The 24,457-nt window shown below is 42.4% G+C and overlaps 1 protein-coding gene across 2 annotated transcripts in view; it reads left to right on the top strand.

Annotated features, from left to right (window-relative positions):
• The window catches only part of NELL1 (neural EGFL like 1), a 746,857-nt gene that overhangs the window by 90,329 nt on the left and 632,071 nt on the right, over positions 1-24,457 (top strand). For both annotated transcript variants that reach the window (XM_031459872.2, XM_031459873.2), the window contains exon 4: positions 22,225-22,395. In XM_031459872.2, the coding sequence (XP_031315732.2) occupies positions 22,225-22,395 (171 nt within the window). The remainder of the gene's footprint in view (positions 1-22,224; positions 22,396-24,457) is intronic.

Raw genomic sequence — 24,457 nt, 5'->3', positions numbered from 1 at the left:
CAACCAATATTTATTGAATGAATAAATGAGGGAAAAATTCTGTTGAAACACAGAAGGAAATGATTGACTCCCAGGAAAAGTCAAGGGAGGCTTTTAGTGAGTAGGTGGCATTTCACCTGGGATTTTGAAGTATGAGTAAGAGTTTGCCAGTGGAGAGTGTGGGTTTGGGGAGGTAGCTGGAGGGAGGGAAGGATGAAGGGTGTTTCTGGGCATGACAACAAAAGCAAAGGCATGATGCATGACTCCCTCCCTCCTCCTTCCTTCTCTGGCTGCCTCTGTCATACTAATTACCAGCCAGCATCATTTCTGGGAGAGTTTACCACTGAACGTCTTGTTCTCAGGCTCCCACACTGTAGTAAGATGTGTCAAGTGCCTGACTGAGCTTAAATACGATTATGATGAGGTTGGGGAAGGGGTGGATGTATTCCTTCTTCTGCAGTGAGTGTTGTCAGCTTACAACTAGCTCCTTCCATGAAGTACACAGGGGTTTTCCATGCTGGCAAAGGGACTGTGAAGCATCTTGAATTGATTGTAGGGCAGTAATGTCCATCTCCAAAAGGACTTGCTATGATTGTAAAGTATCCAGTTGTTTTCATATGTTGAAAAACTCAGGATGAAGTTAGGTCTCCACTTGGGGCTCTTTCTCACTCTGACACTTAGAATTTTAATTGCGCCTCAGTAGCTAGATCTTTAAAGTGAGATAATGTTCAAACACTGTAATTAAATTTTTAAAAAGGGCAGCAGTAACTTACATACCAACAGGCTCAGCCTGGATGCTACAGCGATTCACACACTGCTTAATCTGCTTTCGTTCATTTGTGTGTTACTGGGGAACACTTGCTTAGCAAATGGGGATGTGCCATCAGAGAGCTCTTAAATACCCTCAAAAGATGAGCTGAAGGCCCCTCTATATATCCTCCCCCCGGGTAGGCAGTAATAATAGGTCCATTTCTTTTCTATTTTCTTTCCATCTTTTTCAGAAAAAAAATCACTGTATTAAAATATGACGGACATCCAAAAAGCTGTACATATTTGATGTAAACAACTTGATGTGTTTGGACATAAGTATACACTCGTGAAACCATCACCATCGCCTATATATAAACATACCTGTCACCTTCAAGAGTTCCCTCCTGCCCTCTTGATTAATATTAATATTTTATTTTGTGTGATAAGAACACTTAACATAAGAATCTACCCCCTTAGCAAGTTTCAAAGTATGTGATACAGTATTGACAACAGGCACCAGTTTTTTTCTTTTAAGAGTCTTATTCCAACGGGGTCAAAGCGCTGAGTCAGCAACTGTGTTTCGTTAGGTTTGGACTGGCTCCATAGGTGACCCCCAAGTCAGAACTGAGAGAACCAGGTCAAGCTGGGGAGGGGCTGGAGCACACCATGAGTTGACAGTGGACTGTGGGCAGGGGGTCTGGGAACAGATACAGGTCGGATTACTAGGCAAAGTAGTGGGTTGGAAGACAGACTCCAGGGGGACATGCAGAAGTCAAAGAGGTGAAGGTCAAGAGAATGGCTCAGTTAACTGGCTTGGTCAGGGCTCAGAGCACTTGAGTAATGGACCCTAAGCCCTCACAGAAGGAAATAAGACAGTACAGGTAGATGCAGACCATTAGCGACAAGGTAGTTTTGTCTTCTTTCCTCATACCCTAGCAGGGGTGACATGGCATAAACCCCTAATATGCTGACTGAATTGATGAAAACCTTTTTCTTGGATAGGAAGCATTTTTGCTCGGTCAAGAATCACCCTTAGGGCAGGTCTGCCCAGGGTCTGTAGATGTGGACAGTGAGATACCTCAGGTATTCATCTGTTTCAAATGAGAACTGGGTGGAGGGGGCAGGGAGCATTAATTAGGAGTTAGAGATTAGCAGATACAAGCCACTATATTTAAAATAAACAACAAGGTCCTATTGTAGAGCACCGGGAGCTATACTCAATATCTTGTAATAGCCTATAATGAAAAATAATCTGAAAAAGAATATATGTATGTATATGTTATACTCTGCTGTACATCAGAAACTAATACAACATTGTAAATCAACTATACTTAAATAATAATACAAAAGAATTGGAAAGCTGGATTGTCCAGGAGACTTGGACAGTTAATCACTGTTGAGAGTAGTAACCATCTTCATAGCCTTTGATGTGGATGCTGGAGCTGAGTCTTGAAGGGTAGGTGTTGGCTGTAGGTGCCCAGGGGTGAAAGAGTTCTCTAGATAGAGGGAGAGGCAGTTAGAAAGGCAGGGAGGGAGGGTAAGGGTGGCAGGTGAAACCGGGAGATTGGTGGTGGTCACAAAGCTGGGAGTCTGTGTGCCCGACTTGGCTGAAAGAGCTCGGACTTGCGATTTCTGCTGACGAATGACGGAGGTCCTCATGTCGGCACTGAAGGGTAAGGAGGCTTAACGCAGGTCCAGATAGCAGTGTGGAAGGTCAGCCCTGTGGGTGCATCTGAGGTGCTTGACCCAGAAAGCTGGAGAGAACGGCTTTGCCCTGGGGACGCAAATCATAATCAAACATACTGCGCTAAAGGGAGGAAAACTCAAAGTCTGGGAGGAGAAGCAGCAGGCACTGTGGGAGGGGTCCCGGGGAGACACTGAGGGTTTTTCTGCACCACACTCATATCCCCGTGGGCTTCAGGCCACAGAAGACATGGTTGAATATTTTAATGATGTGGTGAACTTTTGAAATACAGATTTTAGGAGTTGTTACAAATATCCTGAATCTGAATCCCTAGGAATTTGCTCCAGGAACGTCAGTGTTACATATGTTGCCTGTCAGTTCTAACGCAAGCCTTCCATGGACAGGTCTGTGGGAATCACTGCAAGGCCTTTCCAGCTACGCCCTATGCCCTCTCTGGCCTTCACAGAGAGAGGGACCTGCCATCCAACCAGGGCTGGAAGGCAAGCCGATGCCCCTGGAGATCCCCCAGACACCTCCCTGCACCTCCTGGGAGGAATCTAATGAAGATCCAGCCTTGGCTGCTGAAACAAAGACCAACAGTGGTTTAAACAAAGTGAAAATTTAATTGTCTTCCATGCGGCAGGGTGAGGGCAGTTCGTCCAGAGCTGATGTGACATCACTGGATCAGGAGACTAGGTGCTTCAATATTGTGTCCCTGCAGCCTCTGGGATGTTGCCCTCTGCCCCGTGGTTCATGATGGTTTTCTCCCCCACCCCCCATGCTATGTCACCATGAGGGAGGATTGAAGCAAGGCGTTTGCTCCTCATGTTCTAATGTGACTTTCACTTGCATCCGCGTGGCCAGAAATTGATCACATGGCCACACTTTCCTGTAGGTGAGGTGGGGAATGTGCTTCCATTCTGGGTGGCCACGTACCCCAATAAGACTATTATTAAAGGAAGGAGAGGAGAGTGCACACTGGGGGACAGCCAGCATTCTCTGCCTCCACTAGTTTTTCAGATCTTTGCAAAGAGAGTCCTGGTCTCTTCCCTGGGCATATGAGTGTGAATTCCTAGAGATGGAGAATTCACGTTCATTGCACAACTCTGAGTGAGGAGCTGGTTCGGGGATTGATACAACTCCAGGAAAATCATCCAAAGGCTGGCTATGGAAGCTGGCTTCCCTGGAAGTTCTCACCTTAAACCCCTCCAAGCAAGACAGTGCTGTGGCTGGATCCCATGTAGGTATCTGAATGGGACACTTTAACTTGGCCTTTGCTTTGTGAACATGACCTTTGCCAAGAAGAGAGGGACAGAGTAGGGATCTCTAGAGAATATTTGTGGCTGAGTGGAGGCAGAGGGAACCAGCCTTTGCTGAGGCTGTGCTTCTTTGCATTAAATGCTCTCCAGACGGGATAGTATGTTATCCATCTAGGAGAGGGGAATATCAGACCGGGTTCTGTTGCCCACTGAGAGTTGGTTTAGCTATTATACCTCTGAGAGATTTACGTTGGAATTGACCAGAAGTAGCCTTGGTTTTGGGGTGGGAGCATAGAGAGGAGCCATGGCTTAGGTTATCTGAGTCTCAGTGCCGTCGTCTGTAAGAGAGACTCTAAATGTCACTGTCAGTGGCATTAATGTATAATGCCTAATTCCATGGACCCCCTTACATTGTCCTATGATCTGAAGAGTCTGGGTGACCAATGTCGAAATAAAATTACGTTTCCATTCTTGTAATTTCAAGAATTAAATTCAAATGAGACGACTGTAAAACTACCAACACTGCCAGTGCTCATTGCTACCAAATGAAGTGGCAGGAAGCTTTCTCTGTGGTTTAGAGGGATTTTTGGGACTTACTTCTGGGACTCTTTTCTAACTGAGATTTTTGACTAGGGATGTCCCATGTCTGTTTGCTCACGTACTAGACTAATGCAAGTATTTCTGCTAAGGCATCTCCCCTGGGAAATTCTAGTGGAAGCTGAGAGATCCAAGCTCCATCTACTTTGTCATTCTGCCCTCTTCAGCGTGTGGAGCTCCATGTTTCCCTGGGCGTGACCTTCATTCCAGCATCCAGAAAGAGAAGGATTGTATCTGGGAGGTTTGGGGCCAATCCTGGAAGCAGCTTATATCAATTACTTTGTTGACATTCCATTGGCTGAATTTCCATCACATGGCCATACTCAACAGCAAGAGAGGCAAGGAATGAGTCTCCCTCTATGCCAAGAGGAAAAGGACATGGGTTTGGTGATAGGCTAGCAGTCTCTTCTGTGCTGAGTTGATTTGTACATCTTTCCTCTTCCTGAAAACAGTCTTCTCTGTGGAGAGAGTGGTGAGGTTGCAAAGAGGAAACTTTGCGTAGGTGACTTTCATCTATTGTTACGGCACAGTACGTTAAGAACAGGTAGCTCCCCAAGGAAGCTTTTTACCCGCTCTTGCCTTCATTGACACAGTGCTAACAGTCTCAGTATCTCTTTGCTGGTGCCAGCAACTTCATATCCTCTGCAACGTCCTAGACATGGTGTTGCGGAGTATAAAGAATATCATTAGTTACATAAATCTAGGGTTCAAATCTTTGATCCACCACTTACTGGCTGTGCTATCTTGGTCAGGTCACGTTATATCTTGGAACTTTAGCTTCTTCATGTGTAATAATAGCTATAACAACATTACTATCATACCTTCCCCATGGGCTTTATTCTCAAAATAAGCCAGTCGGTGGTGGTGGTGGTGGTGGTGATTATACAGCTATGTTTACTGTTCTCAGCCCAAAGGGTATGAGTTAATTTTTCTTAATGTCTTTATCTTGTGTGCTCTACTCTTGGGATATCTATTAAAATAAGTCAGGTTTGAAACCTGATTTTCACATCTAACTTGCAAACATTAGAGACCCACAGAAGAAATAATAATAATAATAAAACAACTTTGTCATTATTTTAGTGACTGATGAGGAGCCATTGACTACTCTTTTCCAAGGTATAGAAGAGAGGCCTTGTTCCTACTCAAATCTTGCTCTGGGTGGCTGGAGATGAGGGCTTTTTGGATCTATTTTGGGGTTCCTCTGCCCCAGTAATTGGTGATCTGTAGACTTCTGACCCCTGTGTATCCTTGGGCCTTCCCTGTTCTCAGATATCCACCCAGTCTCAGCCACCAGAACTCTTAATTTTTTTTTCTCTTGTTGTCTTTGTTTTGTAGCATTCTTTTCCCCAGAAAGTCTCTTCCAGTCAATTTTAGTACCTCATTTCCTAGCCATTCCTAAGATTTCACTTTTCTGCAACTCTAACAGGTAGAAGGTAGATTTTGCAATTGGAACCAGAGTGATTTGATGGCTTCTCTTGACTTACTGTAAGGATGATCCAGTGACTAGGGGAGATAAGGTGAAGCTATGAACCAAAGTCTTGTTGAGGAAAGGCAGAGTCAAGAGAGAATGTCTAGTGGATCCAGTCTTTCCTTTTTCCCAAGTTCAAAAAATGTCATAGACTTTTCCCACTGAGATGTCAACCACTGGTATGGCCTCCTTGGCTCTGCCTTTTGGGGTAGCAAACAGTCATTTAATGTTTTCTTTTGAACTAATTTTAGACTTAGAGGGAAGTTGTGAAATGGTACAGAGTTCTTGTTATATCCCTACCCACCTTCCTCTAATGTCAACATCATACATAACCATGGAAAAATGATCACAAGCAGGAAACTGACATTGCTGCAGGACTGTGAGCCAAACTGCATGATGCCTTTTTTGAATTTTATCAGTTTTCCACTAATGTCTCTTTCCCCGTCCTGTTCTAGGATCCTGTCTAGGATACCAAGTCTTATTTTGTTACTGTTTCTCCTTAATGTCTAAAAGGTGGCAGTTCCCCAGACTGCTTGTCATTCATGACTTGGACATTTTTGAAGAATACCGGCCAGTTCTTTTGTAGAGTACCCCTCAATTTGAGTTTCTGACATTTTCTCATGGTTAAATTCAGGTTTTTTTTTTTTTCCTGTTTTGGTAAGACTACTGTAGAAATGATATTTTGCTTTCTTCAGGCTTCCTGTCAAGGGGTTCCTAATGTTGACCTCTCTATTACTGGTCATGTTAATCTCAGTTGGTTAAAGTGGAGCTTGATAGTTTCCTGTAAAGTTCTTACATTTCCTTTTGTAATTAAAGGAAGGAGTAATTTATAAAGGTCTTTGCCAGGCCTCAAATGATAACAGGTTTTGAGTCACTGAGATGTGCTTGTGGAAGGAGGAAGAGGACCGGGGACCACCCCTCAGTGACACCTCATCTTACCTTGACCCCCCTGCTCTCTCCAGCTTCTTTCTTCAGCTAACTTGCTCATCTAACGTCTTTGTAGTTTAAGTAGGCCAGCAGAATTTCTTTTTATATTTCATTGTAAGGTCTTCTATGAAAGGACATTCTTAGCACACAAAAAAATAGTTTGTCTAGGCCTCCTGGTGTGATGGAAAAGGAGGCATTTTTACAAATGCATTTCCAAGATAGGCAGGGATGTATTTTGTATGATTGTGAAATTCCTGGTCTGGAAAGCAATTACTCCATCTTCTTTCGAGGAGATAGGACTTTTGCAGCTTTCTTGGTATTTGAAAGCAGTTGCCCGGTGAACTCTCTGATGGCAGGGAAAGTTTTAGTCATGGTTTCTGACTCCAAGAACTTAGGAGTTTGCCGCTGATCTGCCTTCTCTTGCATCCTTATGTCCAAGGCCAGGGAAGAAGCCCTCCTAAATGCCTCCTGATATCCAGGGGTTTTCACCTCCGGTCCAGCCTGCACATCTTAGCAGCCACATTCATGCTGTAAGACTTTGCTACAGACATTGTAGCCTATAGACCAGCAGAAGTGGCATCACCAGGGGCTGACCAGAAATGCAGCATCCTGCACTTCAGCCCAGACCTACTGAATCAGAACCTGCATTTTAACGAGATGATTCACATGCACCTTAGTCTGTGAAGCACTTTTTAAAAAACGCTGTTTGCACAGTGGCTCTACCTCCCAGATGCCTGGGTGGTCTGAGCTGATGAGGGGTTAGGGCAAAGTCAGCTTCAGGATGATGGTGACCAGGAACATCTTCTGCCCTTAGGAGGCATGATGGAGATGGGGACTGTAACAGGAATTCTGGCAGTGTAGTGCAAACTGATTAGTTTTGGAAGCCCACTCGTCCTTTTGGGAGGTGGGAGGGGCTCCGGTTACACTGGCAGCCCGGCAGCTGGGAGCCACCTCATCTGCCTTCTGAACTGCCGGAGATTGCGCTTAGGTGCGCCAAGTTTGCCCAAGTGAATTATTCTAAAATCAATTTATCTAACAGTTTACTTAATGATAATTTCCCCTAATGGTACTACTGACATAAAATTCCTGTTGGTGAAATTCATAACGATTCATGTGTGCTAGGAAGGTAAATTGGCTTTAGTCAAACTTGGTTTTAGATAAAGCTGCTTTAGGCACATTTTCCCTTTATGTATATTAGCCCTAGGTAAATTGATTGTGGATGAAGTCACCAGATCCAGGTATCCTCTTCTGAGGAGGGGGACGGGGAATTCAGAATAGGTGGTGGCAATAACCTCACCCATGGAAATGTTTAGTCATTGTGTCCACTAGCAGGGATACTGGCTATGGAGGAGGCTTTGTGATGGCAGGTGGGCTGGTGGGAACTTGTTACACTTGTCTTTTTTAAAGGGCCCCTGAGAGATTGACCAGCTAGACCATCACTTGCTGGGTGTCTTACCTTACTATGGTCCAGCTGGGCCTCATCTTCTAGGCTCCTTCCCAAGCATAGCTCTTCTTAGTAACCCTGCATGTTCAAGAGAGATCCTTCATAACACTCATGTAGCTTATGCTTACCAGTCTGAGTAGCCTTATCCCAGTGGGACTTAAGTTGATCCGGCTTTGTCATAAAACCACCTCCCCCACCCCAACTCCAGTCTTTATCTCTGTTTCTAATTGTACATTTTTTTAGTATAATTATTTCTATAATGCTTGTCTCTCCCACTGGATTGTAAACTCTATGAACACATAGGCCATGTCTATTTTTGCTTATCATAATGTCCAAGCCGAGCATAGGGCCTAGTGTAGAGGTTGAATAATTATCTTGGGAATGAATGAATACGTTAACGAACATCTCATTTTTACTAACAGTATTAACATGTGGTACACTTCACAGTTTATTGTGATACATCAAATTGCTTTGACATTGAAGTTGAGAATCACTGTTGTAGAAAATGTCCTTGTAAAGGTGATTCAGTAAAAGCAACATTGAATAATAATAATAGACATTCATTGAGGTTTTATAGAAGCCTAATGATAAGTACTTTACATACAATATACCTCACTATATTTAATTGAGAGCTGAGGTCTTCTGAATAGAAGCAGTCAGAGATCACTGGACCATATTTCTTAAGACAGTCACTCAGCCTCCAATACTGTGGAGCCATCAGCACCATGGACAGAGGAGAGTTCTACCTAGGGTCTGTTCAAAGTGTCAGTATGTTTCCAGCCCAGAGCAGCTAGCCTCCCACAGTACTACTCTTTGCCCTGATGTCTGCTTTCACAGTGACTCCTATGGGTAGGTGGTGGTTTCATTTATGGAAAAGGTGAGTGAGTCCATGTTGATTCTCATGGTTCTTTGTTCTGAGAGGGTCTGCCTTTAGGCATCATTGTCCTAGATTTGTGTCTTTGGTCAAGTCAGTCCTGTAGGTTGATTTCTTCACCTGTTAAATGAAGATAATGATATTTCCTCATTTATAGGTTTATTCTAAGAATTCACTGAAATAGTGTCTAGAAAGTACTTATCAAGCTGGTATGTGGTAAGAACTTGATTAATGTTAGCAATTATTATGAACAGTAGTATCATTTAAATGGTACTTTTAGTATAGTACCTCCTTGACAAGGAACTTTTATTTTCTACAACAGTGATTCTCAATTTCAATGTCAAAGCAGTTTGATATATCACAGTCAGCTCTGAGATGTGCCATATGTAATTTATTACTGTTAATAAAAACCAGAGACTTACTAATATATTCATTAATTTATTTCAAAAATATTAAGTCTTTATACTATGCTAGACTCTATGCCAGGCTCTGAAGATGCAATAAAGAATGAATACATACATAGTCTGTGTGTTTATAGAGCTTGAAGTCCAATGGGAGAGACAGATCTTAATGAAATAATGAGAAAAAGATATAAGTAGAAACAAGTGAATACTGTGAAGGAAAGGAAAATAGTCTCATGAAAAATCCTGGTAGAGAGTGCATATCAGTGAGGTCTTCTTGGGTGATGGCATTTAAGGTGAGAGGAGAAGTTGCGTAGAAGTTAACTAGGTAAAGAATGGGAGTAAGAGTGTTCAGATAACAAGGGCAGAATGTGCAAATACCTTGTGGAGGGAGGGAACATGGTATGATCAAAGACTTGAAAGAAGGTTGCTGTGCAGAGAAGGAACTGGGCATGCACAAGATCAATGAGAACTCATTAATCCTGTCAACCATTCCCCACTCTGAAGCTTAAAATACATCAATGACTTCTCACCTTAAACATAGTCTTCAAGAACCCATGTGCTAGGGTCCCTGCCCATTTTTTTTTTTTTTAAACTTACAGACTCTTCACTTTTTCTCCTTATTTTAAGGTCTGTCTCTTCTGCTGGAGCAGGAGTTATGTCTTGAGCTTACTGAATTTGAAGGATCCAGGTGAAGTTGTTGAGTAGACAACTGGTTATATAAGTGCATAGCTTAGAAGACAGGTCTAGATTGGAGATAAAAAATTTGTAATTCATTTATGTTAAAAAGTACCCTGACATAATAGAATGGGGTAGGGGTACATGAGAGCCACTGATTTGATGTGCTTTCTGAGAGGAGAGAGAAAGGACTAGAGTTACAGGTATGTACCAGAAATGGACACCTGTGGGAGTGTTTCATGCCCGTGAACATCACCTGTCCGTCTGTCATACAGGAAGTGGTTTGAGAACCACTAGGGCATAGGACAAGGGCTAGATGTCAGAGGTTGGGTCTATGAATCTATCCCCAGTTTACCCTTTTGGTTGCTGTCCGCTTTGCACACGTCCTCAATCCCATCTCACACCTGTTCTTTGTCTGTTGCCTGGGAGTGCCACACATTTCTTCCTCAGACAGGTGGACAGAACAGTCTTTATCAGATGAAGCTAACACAAGTGGACGTCCTTATGCCAAAAAAAAAAAAAAAAAAGACAAAGACCTTACCCACCCCTTTCACAAAAATTAACTCAAAATGGATCATGGACCTTAATGTGAAATGCAAAACTGTAAAATTTACAGAAGAAAACATAGAAGAAAAAGTTTACATGACCTTGGTTTTGGTGATGAGTCTTTATATACTGCATCAAGTGTATGATCTATGAAAGAAAAAAATTGGTAAATTGAACTTTACTAAAACAAAACCCTTGTGCTCTGCAAAATATCATACTAAGAGAATGAAAAAACAAGTCAAAGAATAGGAGAAATAGTTGCAAAACATTTGTTAAAGGATTTGTGTCCAAAATATATGAAGAATTCTTAAAACTGAACCATAAGTAAACAACCCAGTTAAAAAATGGGCCAAATATCTGAACAGATACCTCATTACAGAAGATATATAAATGACAAGTAAGTATATAAAAAATGCTCAACATAATTTGTCACTAGGGAAATCCAAGTTGAACGAGATGCCATTACACACTGATTAGAATGTTTAAAAGAAAAAAAACCTGACAACACCAATTGCTGATGAGGATGTATAGCAACAGGAACTCTCATTGCTGATAGGAATGCAACGTAGTACAGCCACTTTGGAAGACAGTTTGATAATATCTTACAAAGGTTGTAAACATAGTCTTGCTATACAATTCAGCAGTCCAGCAGTCACACTCCTAGGTACTTAACCCAGTTGATTTGAAAACCTATTTTTGCACAAAGAAACCTGCACACAAATGTTATTAAGCTGCTTTATTCATTATCACCTAAAAGAAGAAGTAACCAGAATATCCTTCAATAGGTGAATGAATAACTTAACTGTGGTACACCTATACTATGGGATACTCTGCAGTGCTAAAATAGGAATGAAGTCATGCAAAGATACGAATTAATCTTAAATGCATATATAATATTCCCAGTAAAGGAATCTAGTCTGAAAAGTCAACATACTGTATGATTTGATTTACATGACATCCTGGAAAACGCAAAAATATAGAAGTGATAAACAGATTAGTGACTTCCAGGGATTTGAAGGTTGAATAGGTAAAGATCAGTATTTTTTCAGGCAATGGAAGTATTGTGTATGATACTCTAATGGTAGACACATGACACTATGCATTTGTCAAAACTCACAGAAATTTGTAAGTACAAAGAGTGAACCTTGATGTATGCATATTTAAAAATACTGTGTAAGAGATCAGGGGGTCCCAGAATGGAATGCAGAATGTGACATAACATTCTTACTGTGTTACAAATGTGTGGAACAACCTCAGTAAAAAGGAAGTTGGAGGAAAAGTTACTGACCTTAGTAACTTTGGAAACAAGTGGAGTCTGCAAAAGTAGAGGCAAGAGGAGCTGTATGCAGGTATTTCACTCTAGTTTAAGTTGTTTACATGAGGGTGTGAGTTAACAATTCTAAAATCACTACACATGTATATTAGAAGTGAACAACTAAATGGATGGTGGATTGTGGGAGGTTCCAGGTAAGTATGGGGAAGAGACTAGAATGATCCCACATGGTGATGGATTAGAGTTTAAGACATCAGTATAAGATTTTTAGGTTAATTTGGGTACAGATCTAGAAACATTTTATATATTTATATTATATAAATATATCTGTATTTTACCACATAAATTTCTTCTATAAGCACAGAGGGCCTAAAAGCAACAATACCCCAGTAGCAATGAGCACACTGAGAGCTCAGATCTTGGGTTCTAAAACCATTGTCCAGTAAAAAACAACCAGGTCTCCTTGGAGAAATGGCTGATTTTTAGGACTGGGCCAGAAAATACATAAGATAAACCTTGAGCATCTTGTAGTAGCAGAAACTAAGGAAGAGCTCAAAACAAATAAAATCAAGAAACCACAAATAACGGGAATATGTTAAAGGGACATAGGAGGTAACTGAAAAAAACTTCCAATGGAAGTTTCCAAATTTGGGAATGGAAAATTTCCAAAGCTGGAAAAAATTAAGGACAAAATAAATTAATATTGGATAATAATCCAAAGTATAAAATGATACTCTTGAGTACATACTATTGGAAATAAATGATTGAATAAATAGATGGAGAGAATAGACCTCCCTTGCAGTAGAATTCCAAATAATGCATGTAGCTACTTCAGCCTCAAGAAGGTGGGGCGTAACTCCCAACTCATACGTGGACTGCACATAGGGAATTCATTTCAAAGAACGCAGTATGGAAAGGGAGGGGGGGAGGACTAACTTTACAGTTGAGAAACCCCACAGACACTACCTCAGCCAGGTAGGTTAACAGCAATATTAACGTCAGTAGGAGTGAGGCTTGTTGATAGTATGTATCTTTGACATGTTATGAGAATTACACTTTACCTTTGTGGCTTGCCTTCTAAAAACCAAACCCAAGGCGAAGCATGAGAAAAACATTAGGCACATCCCAACTGGAGGAAATTCTACAAAATATCTCATCAGTACTTCTCAAAATCCTCAAAGTCATAAGGCAAGTCTGAATCGTCAGAGCTAAAAGACATCTAATGTAGCATCCTGGATGGGATCATGGAGCAGAAAAAAGGGTATTAGGTAAAAACTAAGGCGATCTGACTAAAGTATTGACTTTAGTTAATACTCATGTATCAATATGGTTCATTAATTCTGATAACTGTACCTACTGTACGGACATAAGAAATTAATAGGAGAAACTGACTATGAGGTGTATACGAACTCTGATATCTTTGCAGTTTTTCTGAAAATCTATTTAAAAATTATTTATAAACGTTGGAAGGGTGCACAGGAATCTGTTAGCAGCAGCTGCCTATGAGGGATATTTGGTGCTGGTAAGATGAAGTATAGGATGGGAGGGAAATTCTTCATTGAGTATCTTGAAAGAGGTTAATTTTTCAACCATGAAAATTGAAAAAATTAATAAAGAAAACTGAAGACTGTATTTCTTGCTTGGAAATAATAGTACTCCTTCTCTTAAAGTCTTTAGAAAAATCTTAGAAGTATAGAAAGTACTATCTATGTGTTGGCTGTTGAGACAACTATTTTAGTTTCTCTTTCTTAAATCTTGATATTTAGAAACATCTTAATTTTGAGTTCCTGGAGATCTGGAACTAGAAGCTTAGTCTTAGATAAGATACAGTTGTGTGATTCTAAGCTCCATGCCTTGGGCATGATTGCTTAATAAATACTTATATTTGACTGTGTGTGGAGGTCTTGACAGTCAACTGCGAGTAATCATTCTCCCTTTTGTTCTAGCAGACTAGTTAGTTGCTTTTAAGTTTCTTCTCTCAATTAAAAATTAAAAAAAATTAACAGATTTTTATCTTTTTAAAGTTCCATGTCGTCTTTCCTGGTTCTCAGTATCTGGGAAAGTTAGAAGCCAGCTTTTACTTCAGCAGGAATTGTATGCTTACTCCTGTGCTTTTAAGACTGTTGTGAATAGATGTGAAAGAACCTTATTTTTACATTTCACTCAGCAGTGAATGTTCTATTTTTAATGGTGCCAGCAGTTTGTAATAGTTGTCACCACGAATCTCCTGCTAGATGTTGGCTAAGAGGATCGAGTACAGAACTAATATGTACGTTTAAAACAGCAAATAAAATCACAAGGTCAAGTCTAAACAAGGGGAAGGGGAAGGGGAAGTCTGAGAAACGTTCTTACGGAAGGCAGGGTGCGGACTCTTTTGTCAGCATTACGCTTCTCTGGGGCTCTTCGTTTCCACGTGTGCCGAAAGGAATAAGGAAGGGGAGTCATAATCTGGTGGACACGAGGCACTTGGAAAGATGACTCCACATGTTCATTTTTTCCTTAAAAAATGTGTGGCAGGGTAGATGTTTTTTACTAGATGAAGAAAAGAAGGCTCAGACAAATGCGTCTTGTCCTCAGTCACACAGGGTTTACATGGTGGAGGCAGGGATTGAGCACAAATTGGCTGGACTGTGACGCCTGTCAAATGCTAGGCACTTCTTTTGTTGGTGTTTCTATTCTCTCTGCTACACACATTGCTCTGAATAAAGGAGACAGAAGTTGGGAGTAATGGCAGCTTGTCCAGGTAAATCAGGACTTCCCTGCAATGTGTCAGATAGCTCTGTAGACCGGAAGAGAACTCTGGGACTAGAACCCACAGCAGATCCTGATTTATAAAAGGACCACTGAGGTGGCTACTTGTGTTTCACTGAACGTGAAATTTGAGGCCAAAATGTTGGGACTTGATGCAAGAAAAATAAGGGGTTCGTGAGAAAGATACTAATGCAGTCTTTCAGTATTTATTTCTTAAAATAGCTAGTGAAAACCATGCATTTTAAAAGACAGGATTTATTGATATTTCAGTTGCATTTTCTGGGCAGAATTCCATTTTTGGTGTTAGAAGAAGATGCATAGTTACAAGTCTGTGGGGCTGTAAGCAGAAAATTGGCCCTTTGAGATTTGATCATCTGGCCAGTGGCCCCAGGCATTTATTTAGCAGGGACATACCTAAATGATAGTTTCAATTTTAAAACATAAAACCTGTGTACCTGAAGTTAGAGTGTTCCAGTTGGCAGTTTTGGTAACAAATTACCCCTAAACTTACAGGTTTTGTGGGTCAGGAATTTGTACAGTGTCCAGAGAAGGATGGCTTTGTCTCTATTCCACAAAGTTTGTGCCTTCAGCTAGGAGGAAGGGACAGCTGGGGAAGCCATCTGGAGGTGTTTCCACCTGATACATCTGGTGTTTATCCTGGTGGTTGGGTGGGATCTGGTAGTTGGGGGTGTTAACCAAAGTACCTCTCTGTAATCTCCCCAGTGTGGTCTGAGCTTCCTTAAAGCATGATGGCCTCAGGGTGGTCACACTTCTTTCACAGCGACTCAGGTCTTCAAGCTCAAGAGTTCTGGCAAGAAAGAAAGTGCATCATGTTTTATAATCCATCGTGGAAGTCACCAAGCATCACTTTTGCCCTTAGAGCACTGACAAGCCCATCTATACTCAAGGGGAGGGGATATAGATCCCTGTGTCCAGTTGGAAGCATGTCAAAGTCACACTGTAGAAGAGCACATGAGATGGGCGATGTCATCGTGGGTACTTTTGGAAAATACAGTTTGCCAAGCAGAATATTAGGCCATACAGTGCAGGTGATCTGTCACAGACAGGACTGAAGATGACTGTCTTCATGCCTCCTGCCATCACTGTTTACAGTCTAGCAATGGCTTCGTGTCCATGGTTACTTTTTGTTTTTTTGTCTTTCCTCATTTCGTGCTCCTGTACTTCTTATTAATGAGTCAAGGTAGTCAAATAACCTCTGAATCTCAGGATGTTATCAGTAAAGTTTTATGTTTGTTCAGTCCAAGCGTAGTGTTAGTCTGTGTGAGGAGTGGTGTCCCTGTTCAGTGCAGTTATTTGAGGACCCAGGCTTATTCCATCTAAAGACACCATCACCCATTAAGCGCTCTGTCAGCGCCTCTGCAGCTGGCGTGGATGAGACATCCCTCTCTGAACCGCCTCACCTTGGTCATGCACATCACCTTGGCTCAGGTTTCGTTGGTGACGGTGGATTTTATGACCCCCCCACCCCCCACCCCCGAGGCAAGGGCACTGGGAAACACAGCCCAGGGAGAAGGGTGTGGTGTGAATATTAGTTACGTCCGCTACATCTGTCATCTCCTCCTCTCTCCTCCAGGCTGTTAAGGATCCAGGAGCCTCAACATTGCCAGAAATGTCAAGGGTAGAATGAAACAAACTGACCAGCTCTTCAGTTTCCGAATAGTTTATCAGTTTGCAGAGTAGTTTATGAATGGCAGGAATTGAGACCTGAGAGTATTAAAGATTATCTGGTTTATTGATTTAAGACTCTTTTTGGGCATGCATTGCTTTCATCCAGATGAAATCTTAGGGGAAGTTCCAATTTATGTAACAGATAAGAGTGAAGCTGCTCTGGTTAAGAGGTTGCATCCTCATCCTTTTCCTCTGCCGTAGACCCTGAGTCCCTTGCAAGGGCTCCTAGGGCCCGTGGATCAGAGTTAATGACATTATTTAACAGACAGAAGAAACTGAGGCACAGAGAGGCAGGGACACATTTGCCAAAGATGACATGGTTTGTCTCTAGCAGATTTAAGGTTGAAATCAGGTCTCCGTATCCTTGGGCCAGTGTTCTTTGTGCTGCTATTAAGTTAAAAATGGTGCCCTTGCTTCGTTTCAGTCCACATAGTCCTTGTGACCCAGGGCCTGAGGTAGGACACAATATACCTTCCTGGTGGTTTTGGCTTCTCTTCATTTACCCCAGCAGTGGGAGCAAAGGGTTGGGAGAGGGGAAAGAGCCCCTACATGAATGGCTATAGCATTCCTCTCCGTGGTGGCGGTTTTATCACAGCATGAGGAATTGGGGATTGTACTTGAGTCGGCAGGGGGATGCCATGGTAGCATGGGGCATGGTGGGGACCAGGGATGGGGGCTCCCTGAATTCACCTGAACTCTCTTGCCCTCTGACCCTGGTGTGGCCATGCCACTGTATCTGGAGGGGAGTAATACAGTGTGGTGGAAAGAACATGGATTCTGGATTTCAGCAGATCTAGATTTCAGTCTTAGGAGTTATGTGACTTTGGGCAAGGCATTTTATCAATCAGAGCCCCAGTTTTCATGCTCACAATATGAATTTAATAACTATCATTTAAGATGACTGGCAGCATTTGAGGTAATATATTTGAACTATCTTCCATGGGAGAAGGTAGTGGGATGTTGCCAGTGGGAACATCCCCATGGTGTCTGCCAGATTCTAAGTTGAAGTCATAGTTCTATCACCAATAGCTGTTTGAGCACCAAACCTTAAATTTCTTTTTTGTAAAATAAGGCAGTGGTAGTATGGACTCAGTATGCTGCATAAAGCGGGAATCTGGAGCCAGACTATTCTTGTTGGAATCCTAGTTCTGCTCTGACCTAGCTGTGTAGCCTTGGGAAAGTTACTTAATCTCTCTGTGTCTTGGTTCCATCTCCTGAAAAACGGGGATGGTGATTGCTGGGAATATTGAAGGCTGCAGTGACAATTCCACGAGTGAATGTTTACAGACTAGTGCCTGGCACGTAGCGCTGTGGAAGTGTCTGTGAAAGCGAACCACCAGTAGGTATCTCATGGGGTGTGGCAGGGGTTATTTTGATATGAAATGGAAAGGCCTGCAGTCATCCCCTGGCAATAAGCACCATAAGTACAGGCTATTACTGAACAAGCATTAACTATGTTGTTAAAAGTAGAGTTAATCCTTCCCGAGGTCCTGCAGAATTCTAGGCACTATGCTAAGAAACTGATTTTTTTTTTTTTTAAATCATCTTTGGTATTTTTTCAGGATTTGGAGGACTGATTTACCCACGTGCTTCCTCTGCCCATGGTGGTCTGTTTCCCCTTACAGAAAGGAGCTAGGGGCCTGCCTGGCTTTTTCCCTGTCCTGATAATCCTGCCCGGGTAGGAGTGGCCTTGTTTCCCAAATCCATTTGGCCTTGACCTCCCCACCCAGACTTCTGTGAGGCGACTGTTTCTTCAGGGGCCCAGAGAGGCCACTGCTGGAACATAAGCAGGTGCTACCCTAGCGCTGGAGCTCCTCAGGGTATGAGAGGTTTCTCCAGATACTCAGTATATGTCCTGTTGGAATTGCTGGAAAAGAGAGTTTTCCTTGAAAACTTCTGTCTTTGACCAATGAATTAGTCCTGGATACCATTTAAAATTAACTTTTGCTTTTCTCAACCTAGAATATGGAAGAAGCACATTCACCTGGTAGTAACCATGTTAACACTTTGAGTGCATAACCATCCTACCTGTCTGTGTGCATTCTCAAAAAATGGATTCCTTGTTATAAGTTATTAGGAAAACGACAAACATTTTAATAAAAATAATTTGGTTGATCTTGGTCTACCTATGCTATTTGGAATTGTTCCTGGGTTTTATTTCCCAGTGTAGCATAGGATTCAGGTAGTCTTGTGAAATCTGACTTCAGTTTGTGGTAACTGATTGTTTCTAATACCCAAGTGTGGGCTTTGGAGAATTACGTTAATTATGAATAGCATCTGTCTAGCACTTAAGTATGAGTGTAGGTTTAAAAAAAATTGAGCTATGTAAGTACAGGGTGGGAGAGATTTACCCTTGCGGTGTTTTGTGTCAAAGGATTTGCAGAGTTAGATGTTTGGAAGTGGTGCAGGCATTAGGATGCACTCATAGTTGTGCTCAGCCCAGGGGAGTCATCTTTATTCCTGGATACTGTATTTCAGGGGGAAACGGATTCATTTTACCATACCTAGAGCACGGTGACCAACTTGGGAAAGGATCTGGAAAGGCATAGTCCTTGACCAGGAAGGTGTCATAGTCTAGGTGGGGGGGACACATATGTAAAGGAAAGAACTGGGGATGCTTGGTCTGAAAGAGAAAACTTTGTAGTGAATATCATTATTGTTTTCAAATATTGGCAGTAGGAACAGGCTTTTCTGGGAGCCAGACTGTTCATCGGAACAGCACATTTGGCTGAGGTCCCAGGCTGAGGCCAGAAATGCTGCTCACACAGTCTGGCTGGTGACTTTATTACCCACACATGCCCCCTCCCACAAAGTCCCAGGAAGACCCTAAAGCACTTGAGGCCTGAAGGGAGAGGACTGGTCAGGGCAGAGCGCTCACACACGGGCTTACCGCCACTTCCGGTGTGCTGCTTTTCCCTGCAGGCCCCACGTGGCTGTTACTCACTTACCGCTAGTGTCAGACCTCCGCTTCCTCACCATGACCTTGGCCAGGAAGTAGAGCCACACGTGGTGTATTCTCCTCCAGCACTTCCTCAGCTTCTTTGTGCACATGAATCATCTGTGGGTCTTACTAAAATGCAGATTCCGGTTCAAGGAGGCCTTGGTTGGGCCCCAGATTCTGCACGTGTACAGATGCTGCGGGTTGGTGGACCATACTTTGAGTAATGAGATGCTACTGCAAATCGTGAGTCTCCCCTCCAGGCTACAGTCAAACGCCTTCAGGCCAAGGGACAACCTCCTCCGAGCTGTCCTCAGGATTAAGCCTCCCATCTGTCTGCCTGGAGGTACTGTCTTATTTTTCTCCCTATTCTTTTTTCTCCCTTATTTTTCTCTCTCTAGGGTCACTTCTGCAGTTACCTAACTTAAAAAAATAATACCTTGACTTTCATCCAACTTGTTTGAGATACAGAACTTCTGGTATATGTGCCTGATACTGTCAGAAACTTTACTCCATGACACAAGTATCCCTTTACCTAACATTAGGGCAGATTTCTTTTCTTACAGTTGTGTATTTGTGGTTGCTTCAAGGTGACCACTTACTCCAATGCACTGTAAAGTGATCTGTAAAAGTTCTGTTTATGGTATGTTGTACACTTGCTCAGTGAGGTCATAACCCTGGAATAATCAGTAAATTTGGTTAAGTGTATATGCCTCCCCCCCTCTTTTTATGATTCAAGTTATCTCTGAATATTTTTGATTGTCATTGATTGAGGTCCTTTCAAGTTCATGTCCCTTCTCCAGCAGTAGCTTATATTAGTCAAAGTATAGTGATTGAGAGGGTTCTCAGATGTGTTAATCTTAGTAAATTCTCAAATATCAAATCATGCTTTTCCATACAGGAGCTGTGTGGTCTTAGGCAAGGTGCTTTCTATGTCTGAACACATGTGAACGCAACTGTAAAACAGTGATAGTATTTACCTTGAAGAAATGAAATGAGATGTTTATGAAAGCACTTGGACCATTTCTATCACATGGCAGTCACTCATGAGAGATCCCCTTGCCTCCCAGTTGTTTCTCTTAGACCAGTTTCAAGCTTTTTGTAGGGGAGGGGCAGATATTTTCCTTTTCTGCTACTCTGAAAGCATCTTGAGAACAGGGTCTATATTTGAAATCCCATTTTAGTCTTTTACTGTGTGTTCAGTAATGACACATTGAATAAATTAATGAATGATTAGATGATCTCCAAGGTCTTTCTGAGCTTTTAAGTTCTGATTGTTTGATTCTTCCAATGTTCTAGCTGTTAGGAAAAAATGGGAGAATTCTCTTAAAATGAATGCCTTCTTATTTAAGGGATTTTTCTCCTTTGCAGTCTTAGAAAATATGTATTACATTTACTATTACTAATAAGTAGGTAGCTGGGCCCAGGAGCCAGATGCATCAGTATAAGTAACCTTTTGAATTTATAATTTTGGGCGTGATTCTTTGTCTAGCGCAAATAAGATGGGTCAGAGGCTGGTCTTGACTTTGCTTCCCCTGCAGTGCTCTCTTGGGAAGATCCCTGTGAAAGATGAGCAAGAAACATGCATTTGTTCTCACGTGTGGTGTGAGATTTGGAAGTCATGCATAGCAGAGGCTGAGTCTGATATATTTATCTCAGTCCTCATGAAAGAGGCATTTTATGTCCTAGATTAAGGACGCTTGGGCTGGTGGGGTTAGGCCAACTCAGTGGATAAAAAGAGGAGGAGTAGATTCATACAAATCTTGGGATTGAACTTGGTTACCTGTATGGGCGGGTAGTTCTTGAGCTGACTGTGTGAATGACTTGCTGGGAGATGGCGCTAGTTGAGGCACCAAACTGGCAGAAAGGCCACATAGGCTGTTCAATCTAGACCCGAGTTTAAATCCTGTCTTGGGTGTGTTATTTAATTCCAGACTGAGGTTTTTTTCATGTTTTAAAAGGGATAATATGAGTCTTAGAGGTTTTTGTGGGGGATAAATTAGATAGCATATGTCAAATGCCTGGCAGTGAGATTGGGCCGTGCTGATGGCGACCATGGTGACACATTTCAGAAGGGAAGCATAGGCGTCTACGTAGGTCTGCCACCTGTGAGAGTGTTAGCCCTGGTGTGACTGAGGGGAGCCCCAAAGCTGCCTGCTGCCTTTTATGACTAAAGTGTAGACTGCAGTGGTTGTGCTAAGAGTTCCTCATTGATCTGGAAAATACAATAACCATCTGGGGAAAGAAAAACCCAGTTGCATGTTTCATTCCATGAAAATTTGAAATACGGTTACGTATGTGAGTAGCTTCAAACTTTCCTCCCCTCCTCATTACCTAGGACTTGTCCACTTAAACCTTTTTGTCCAGGAGGAAGTAAAAAATCAAAGGAAAAAAACAAACCGAAAATCTTACTAATCTCTTCCCTGACAGTTTATTTCAATCCCCAGCGTTTACCATGACTTCCATTTTCCTTTCATTTCTTTTTCCCCTTTACGGAGGCACTGAGGATTAAACCCAGGACTTCGTGTATGCCAAGCACGTGTTCTACCACTGAGCTCTATATCCCCTACCCTTTAATTTTTGAAAAGGTAAAAATGGCAATAATAAAAAATACCAATAAATCCATTCCACATGAATGGCCTTTTTTTAGACAATAGAAAAGAAGGCTCTGAGCTATACTTTTAAGTACTTACGGGACCCAGCACCAAGCTTTGCTAATTGGCCTGTGGCCTGTCACCTCCCAGCAGTGAATCCATTGCCATTTCGGGGGCTCAGGCTCTACCATGAGGGCTCTGACAATAGGGGAATTGGGTTCCATACCGTACGATTGATTTGGGGTTGTGGTTCTTTGTGTCATGTTTAGCTAAGTTTAGATTCTGAGAGACCTGGTAGTAAGTAATGAGGATTGATGATGAGCGTGAGATCCAAGAGTGAAACAAAACAAACTTCTGTTACTTCACCTACAGCTATTTCGAACTGGAGAGCAGTGGTCTGAGGGATGAGATTCGCTATCACTACATACACAGCGGGAAGCCCAGGACCGAGGCACTTCCCTACCGGATGGCTGACGGGCAGTGGCACAAGGTCGCACTGTCGGTCAGTGCTTCTCACCTCCTGCTCCATGTCGACTGCAACAGGTATGTGTTTGCCTTTGATCTTTTGTGATTCTGTCCTTGAAATCGAGCCGTGGGGAAGAGAAAAAAACCAACCCCCTTCAAGCCTTGCTGGGAAACAAAAAACCAAGGGACCCTAATTGTAATTTAACCTACCGAATGGGCCATTAGGCGTGCTGAAATGACCAGCTGTGATATGCTAAGAAAACAGTTCATTAAAATGAAACCATAACCAGTGATTAGGAAAAAATTTGCAAAAGGTTGATTACAGATTGGGGAATATTAAGTGCACCTCAGTGTACTCCCGGCACCGGCTGGAATTCCATGGAGCTGTGATCACAGTTAACTGTGATATATTGTTGTTGGGTTCGTTCCACTTGGAAGCGAATGAGCCAGTCTACCTTAGAATGAATCTGAGAAGCCTGTGCTACCAGAGCGGCTAATTCTATTTCACTTCATCAAGCACAGCTTTGCTTAAATATTTTTTTCCAAAGGGAAACCTCTTAAAGAGGCTGTTCTTTGGATCTATGGAATTGATGCCATTTATTCTCTGCAGAGGAATGAGCCTTCCTGCCTGTCAGAAGATGGCAGGACTACTTGTGAAGTTGGGGGGGTTTCACAGAGTTTGTGGGTTGGGGTAGGAAAGAGATACTGTCTCCCATGTCTGTCACTGGGGGAAGGTTTACTGCCAACCTGAAGAAAAGACACTGTTGGTCTCTACTGGGTTACTTGTGGTTGGACAGCTTGATAATGGTGGTCAAGGGGAATGTTTTGTTTTCTCCAGAACCCACTGAAAGTCCTTATGGTTAACGATCTGAGACCTATTATAGAGAATTTTTTGCATAGAAAGATACCCATGAATTGTTGGTTCTCATTAATGATACTGTCAAAGTTGAAATGATCAGCCACAGGACTTGTTCTCTGGGGCCCAGGATAAAGAACAGGCATGTTGGGGACAGCCTCCCTTCCAACACCCAATAGGGCAAAGCATAATCTAAGGTCAGTCAGCTCCAGACTACATTTCTGATGAAGAGATACTTCAATGTGCTGGCCACTCCAGTTCTGCAGTCTCTTTGAGAAGAGGACCTGGAAGGGCAAAGAAAAGAAATTGGTGTCAGGCTTAAGGAAAATTCTGCCATCTTGAAGTGAGTCTTGGTCTATTTTGATGTCATCTATTTAAGATGCTTTCTGGATTTTCTGAAAAGTTGTGGCTTCAACCAGGTTTAATGTGTGTGCCTGGGCAAAGTTTCCATAGGAACTACAGGCTCCTTTTTACCTTGCAGTCCTGGGCTGAGCATCCGGGACAAAGCCAGCCCTCAGCCACCATCTCCGCTTCTGCCTTCAAGAGTTCATTGGCGCTCTCAATTGTCTACAACTAAAGTGGCCTGTCAGGTAGCACTTTTGTTCCCCACCGCCCACAACCCATATGCTGCCCAAATGGGAGAGCAGAAGGGTCCTGCGTGTCCTCCTATGCACAGGTCAGAAAGAAGCCTCAAAGCCTTAGTTTAGTAATTCCCAACTGAAAAGTCTTGGAGACACTGCTGTTTATTGCTGTATGTTTTTTTTGCTTCCTCTTTTCAAAAGCCTATTTTCCAATATTCTTCTCTCTAGAGACAAGGGAAAAGAGAAGAGGGTGTGTCTCTGCTAACTGAACATCCCCTGCCATCACAAATTCTCTGGTCCCCATGAAATAGTTGTTAGCTGTGTAAATTTGGGCAAGTTAATTTCTTTGCACCTCAGTTTTTAAATTTGTGGACTGGGCATAGTGATACTAATACATACCCATAGATGAGAATGTTACATAAGATCATTTACGTAAAGTGCTTTGGGGTGGTGCTTGGCCTTGGGGACTCAGTGCAGGGTGGGTGGTGGTGGTTACTGTTATTACTATTGATTCTGCACATCTGTGGTGCTTCGTTGTCTCCAAACTTTATCTGTATGTACTTCCAGCTTCTTTACCAAGTAGGGAGAGAATGGGAGAGCTGGAACTCAAAGTATGTATACTTGAGGGTCAGCCTCATTTATAAAGAATGGAGTGGAGGGATTCTAAGGTTTCCTTCCTTTCTCTTGGCATTGTTCATACTTT

This window comes from Camelus dromedarius, chromosome 12 (genome assembly GCF_036321535.1).
Source record: "Camelus dromedarius isolate mCamDro1 chromosome 12, mCamDro1.pat, whole genome shotgun sequence".
Lineage (NCBI taxonomy): Eukaryota > Metazoa > Chordata > Mammalia > Artiodactyla > Camelidae > Camelus > Camelus dromedarius.
This window is presented reverse-complemented; position numbering and strand designations above follow the sequence as displayed.